Genomic DNA, 5,734 nt, shown 5'->3' with positions numbered 1-5,734 from the left:
AAAAAGTGTTTAGGAAAGTGTCTTTGTATAGACAAGTCACTTTCCTAAACTTCTTTGCCATTGGTTGGAAAGGTCACACTTTCTGACGCCATCGGGAAGTGTGCACCTACTTTATGTACTATCTCCAGCTGGCAGTCGACTGGCTCATCATCATGAGAGCCTGGTACCTCTACTAGGTCCCTGGGTTTGTTTCATCTGCAATACTTCAGACAAGAACCCTGCAATACTCAAGTAAGAACCTGCAATACTTAAGTAATAAACCCGGTACCTTTACAAGGTCCCTAAGTTTGTCAAATCATCAAAACTACAAATAACAATAAGCAATACCATGGACTTTGCCATTTGTTATGTACACAATTTTTTTCCACTTTATGAATTCCATTCAACATTTTCATATATATATATTGGATGAAATTGGTTAGCTTTTGTTTGTGTAGAATTAAGGTATAGGACTTTTGAAGTTCAAAGCAACGTGGACCCTTTTTTTAAATTTATTACTCCCTCCGTTTCACAAAGAATGACCTGGTTTGACTTGGCACAGAGCTTAAGTAAATAAGGAAGATTTTTGAATCTTGTGGTCTTAAATTAAAGTTATGTCGAACGTACAAAATTGTCCTTTAATCTTGTGGCCTTAAACATACCACGTGGAAAGCAAAAGTTAAAATGTTATCTAAAAAAAAAGAGATCATTCTTTTAAACAGACGGAATACGTTATATTTTTTAACTTTCCATGTGATTCGTGATGCATAAATAAAATTGTGATATATATATATATATAAAGAAGCATCATGTTGGCGTTGAATATTCCTTAATGGGCACTTAATTAAATACCGATCAAAGTAGTTGAAATTTATTAGCTTTGAAGCTTTAGGCTATACTATAGTATATATTATGTTAAATACAGTCTAGAAACAGTAAAAGTGAATATTTTATATGATTTTGTTCTCTCAACTGTACGTAAAAAATTCTCAGGCATAATGTCAACCCTGTGATAATAATTTGTAATTATTTTAGATGGATATATACTTGAAGGCACGTTGCATTTTATTTAAATGTAATGTATCTGCCATGAGTAGTACTGCAAGTTTGTGTTGTCTTTAATTAACTTAGGAAAAGCCTGCTTTCTTAAGGCTTTTTTAAGCTCATTCTTTTTATTTGATATTAGGATTCGCATTGGATCGGACTTATTCAAAAGTAATGCTTTCTATCCAAAAAAATTTATATTAAAAGCTCGAAATCTCTAATTAAAGAAAGAAACAACTTCTTTCATTGCATCGCATTCGTTTGGTAGTTTATTTTTAACCTCATTGAGTTCTCTCTCTTTGAATGTCAAATATTATATTGTGGCTCACACTGCTATTTACATTGTCTAAATCAATGCTATCATACCATTGTTAAACAATTTAACAAGATAAAAATATACGTAATTATGTTTAGACACATCATGTATATATTAATTCGATATAAATATTTGGTGTAACCATAATTTAAATTATTGGAGGAAGAGGATGTTTGCACATACGACCAAGTATGAATATAATTAATGGGTGGCTAGAATATTGTTAGCCAAAGAAGAACATACCAGGCAAGAGAAAAGTTGAATTTATGTTCCCATGTCATACTAGCAAATTTCTAATTTAAAATACATGCAAATCTCATTTCTAATTTTAAACTCTAATTTAAAATACATCAACAACACCTAGTTTTTAAATGCATTTCTTTTTCTTCCGCTAAGCTGACTATTTCACATATAATAATGAGCAATTTTTTCACGAGCAACTTTTACTTATAATAAACATAAAAATTATATTTGTATGTTATAGATATAGTTTTTATAATTGCACTACACAATAAATTATATGTTTATTATGAAACTTTAAATTTGTATAATTCGCTAGATAAATTCAATTTTATACAAATCGTATAGTTTTGTATAAATTCATTTACACATTGTAATTTGTATGATAAGATATTTATTTATATAATAAGATCTGTATTTGTATAATTATAAGTGTATAAGATAAAAATATATGTATTGTATATGTATATACATTTTTTTCTCGTTTTATATAAACACAAATACATTTTATACATTTGTATACCGAAGAGGTAATTATATATCGAAAATGTCTAATTGTATACCGAAAATGATAATAAAAAAATGCAAAATATTTATTGTGAATTACAAATAAAATAAACTATGACCATAACAATTAATTTAAATTAATAATTTATCATTTACCCAAGTTATAACTTACTCAACTATGACATATAAGCTGACTACTTTCTTTTACCCATTCAAAAGAATAACTCTTTATTTTCTGTGACGGTTTTATATTAAATTTTTACGTGACATCTAAAATTAATGAATATTTTGATATATTTGAGATATTTTTAATTCAAAATTATAGAATTTAAAAGTATTTTATATTTTATTAAATTTTATCAAGATAAAATAGATCAAACAAATTGAACGAAAGAAATCTAATACTCCTGATTAGAACTTTTTATCACTATTTTAAATATAAGTTATATTTATAATTTTCAAATATAATTACTACTATGAATAATAATTATGTCACCTCAAATAATTTGGGACGACAGGAGTAAACTTTTACCGTAGACTTCTAAACTTTAATGAATTTGAATAACATGTTCATACTTTATGAATATTTACTACTCCCTAATTTTTTTTTATTAAAAGTACTTTTGTTTAACCTTAATCTTACTTGAGACAAGTCTAAAAACATAATTACGAAAGAAATACAGAAATTCAAGAGATTATTTTTTTTTAAAAAAACCAACTTATTTTAACGTATAATTTGCACCAACACTTCTGTTTGATAATTCCTACTAGCCGGAGATCGGAGAACAATGAATAGCTTATTTTTTTTCTCCGGTGGATTGAGTTCCGCCCCAATTAATAGCTGCAAAGAAGAGCCATATCTGCGATCTGGAAGCATTTCCTGATTGAAAATCCATTAGGTTTTTCAGTAAGTTCTCTTTTCACACTAGCTCTAAAATTGCTTTAACATCATCTGCCTCGCTACAAAATTTTGTTTCTAAGCATAGAACTGTGAAGAATATTGATGAAATTGTTGCTTTATTCCGTCGAATGATAGTTACCGATCTCCGCCATCGGTTAAGGTGTTCACTGAATTGTTGAAGGTATAGTTACGAAGATTCAAAAAAAAAAAAAAAGAAATACTCTGTTGTTATTCATCTCTTTAAAGAAATTACTACTTTAGGGAATTGCGAACCGAACATTGCAGCTTATATGATAGCTTTTGCAAAGATTGAATGGTAGATTAAACGCATAAGCTTTTCACTAGAATGACTGAGAAAGTGATTTATCCTGATATTATTACATATAGTTCAATTATTCAAGGTATTTGTAATTTTGGCCGATGGGAAGAAGGAAGTTAAGAAAGCTATTGAATCACATGATCCATCAGGGTGTGTATCCAAATGTGTATAGCTATAATATATTAGTTGATGTGTTTGCAAGGAAGGTAGGCTGGAGGACGCCGAAGCTATCATTAAATGTATGATACGAAAGGGCGTTGATCCTGATGTAGTCACATAGAACACATTGATAGATGGTTACTGTTTGCAAGGTTGGTTAAATGAAGCAAAATAAGTGTTTATTCGGTGGTTCAGAGCGGTGTTCAATCTAACATTAATCAATGGTTATTGCAAAAGAATGAAAAATAGGCAAAGGCATAGATCTTGTGAGAGAAACGTCTCTAAAACAATTAAAACCTGGAACTGTAACATACACCAGTACTGTATTGCAGGGATTATTTCGAGCAGGGAGTTTCTCCCATGCACAAAGATGTATGATTGAGATGCCTGTTTTAGGATTCAAACCGAATACTCACAATCACACTTATTGTATCATGCTAGATGGTTTGTGCAAGAATGGACATGCTGAAGAAGCTCTGGTGTTTCTTCAAGAACTGGAAAGGAAGAATGTTGGCCTAAGCTGTTCATGTATGATGTTGTTATTTCTGGATTGTGCAAAAAAGGCAAGCTCGATATTCCTCAAGATATATTCAATAATTGTGTTTTGATGGTTTACATGTCAACGTGAGGTCATACAATACAATGATAAATGGCCTATGCCAGGAGGGTTTGCTAGACGAAGCAAAAGACTTGATGAGGAAAATGGAACAAAATGGTCTTTCACCCGAAATTTTTTGTTTGTGATTTTATTTTGCAAGGATTTCTTAAAGGGATAAGTTACATGAGGTATTTCCACTTCGGCAGGAAATGGTTGATAAGGGTTTCTCTTCTAATGCACATACATTTCAGCTGCTGATAAATGTACCTTCAGCTGAATGTACTCTACTCGACATGATCCAGAGATTAAGACCCAACGATTGTAAGTGATTTTGTTCTAAATTTTGGTAAGGGAACAGGATGCAGAAGCCACCTGGTTACTGGTTAGAGTTATGCAGGTAGTAAGGTAGGGATTCATTATTCATGTATTAGTTATCCTATTTTATTACCCTGCATTATATGATAAAATAAATTTACTCATAAATTATACATGTGGGATTGTAACAATAATAACCAAACACCGTACCTGGTGTGCTGAATTCTATACAAAGCAACTAAAACCTACCAAATATGGTATTGATTATGCTAGCTTCAATATATGAATAATTCTCTTTGTAACCAACAACCAAACAACCCCCACTTTAACGGGATGATTCTTTTGTTTTTACAATTTACTTCTCCTTTTCTTACATAGCTCCAGTGACACTATCGATTATACACTTGCTCTAAACTTCTCAGATAAAGGACTTGATATTACAAAGGAACGTAACTACAAATCATGCTGCATTTATTAAAAACATCTTCCCTTTTGTAATTTCTATGTTCAAGGAGGTTGGCACTTTTATGTATTGAAAATTGACACCCCGGCCTCTTAGATTGTTGGATGGATAAAACTACACTTCCCTTCTTTTTACTTGAACAATTGAAACATTAAAAAATGATAGCTTGTACTGGTTTATGATTACATTACAGAGTATTGAACATTTTTTCCTTTTTGAATGTTTACACTTGTTTCACATGTTGAGAAAATAACTGAAATTATCTTTCACCATTGACTAATGAATAGATTAGGATGTGGTTGAGATTGTTTGAAGATAAGCATCAACCATCATGTGTCCTAGGAGGACTTGGGAAGAAGCAGTAAGGTGTAAATTGTCTTTATGCAACTCCAAGCCCCTCGCATCAACAGTTACTACATTAGCAAGGTCAGGATTTAACTGTGCTTCTCTTACTATATCTGTGTAATTTGTTCCTAAAGCAAGAGCCACCTACACAAGTTTGAACAAAAGAAGCGTAGACAAGTAAGGATAACTAATAACTATGCAAGTGATGCCTGACTGAACTCATATTGTGACGGAGAATTTATTGTATTCTTATAATCATGAGCACAAAATCTAATATTTGTTGAAATTTTAGTGGATTTTCACACACACATATATGCTCCATTTTGAAAATATACAGCATTTGGATGAACCTGCAGTAAGAGTTACTCCTCCGTTTCAATTTGTTTGTCTAACTTTCCTTTTTAGTCCGTTTCAGAAAGAATCTCTTCCCTTTATGGTACTTTTCAATTCCCAATGATATGTTAAAACCACAAGATTAGCACACGAAAATCGTCGAAATGAGGGGTATTCTCGCTTCGGGGCTCGTTTGACCTTCCAAATGGGTCGGA

At 31.3% G+C, this 5,734-nt stretch overlaps 1 protein-coding gene and 1 long non-coding RNA gene across 2 annotated transcripts in view; one reads left to right on the top strand and one right to left on the bottom strand.

Moving 5' to 3' along the window:
• The window catches only part of LOC107024941 (probable carbohydrate esterase At4g34215), a 6,860-nt gene extending 6,518 nt beyond the window's left edge, over window positions 1–342 (bottom strand). Inside the window, exon 1 of the mRNA XM_027913927.1 lies at window positions 309–342. Within this exon, the coding sequence (XP_027769728.1) occupies window positions 309–342 (34 nt within the window). The remainder of the gene's footprint in view (window positions 1–308) is intronic.
• A 2,448-nt stretch (window positions 343–2,790) lies between these two features.
• LOC114075610 lies at window positions 2,791–4,642 on the top strand. Its single transcript, XR_003576002.1, has 2 exons — window positions 2,791–2,993; window positions 3,907–4,642. It is a non-coding gene; the product is annotated as an uncharacterized LOC114075610 (long non-coding RNA).
• Window positions 4,643–5,734: the final 1,092 nt, after the last annotated feature.

The sequence above is a fragment of the Solanum pennellii genome, chromosome 1 (genome assembly GCF_001406875.1).
Source record: "Solanum pennellii chromosome 1, SPENNV200".
NCBI classification, from domain to species: domain Eukaryota; kingdom Viridiplantae; phylum Streptophyta; class Magnoliopsida; order Solanales; family Solanaceae; genus Solanum; species Solanum pennellii.
Note: the sequence above shows the minus strand (reverse complement) of the source record. Positions and strands in the feature narration are given on the sequence as shown.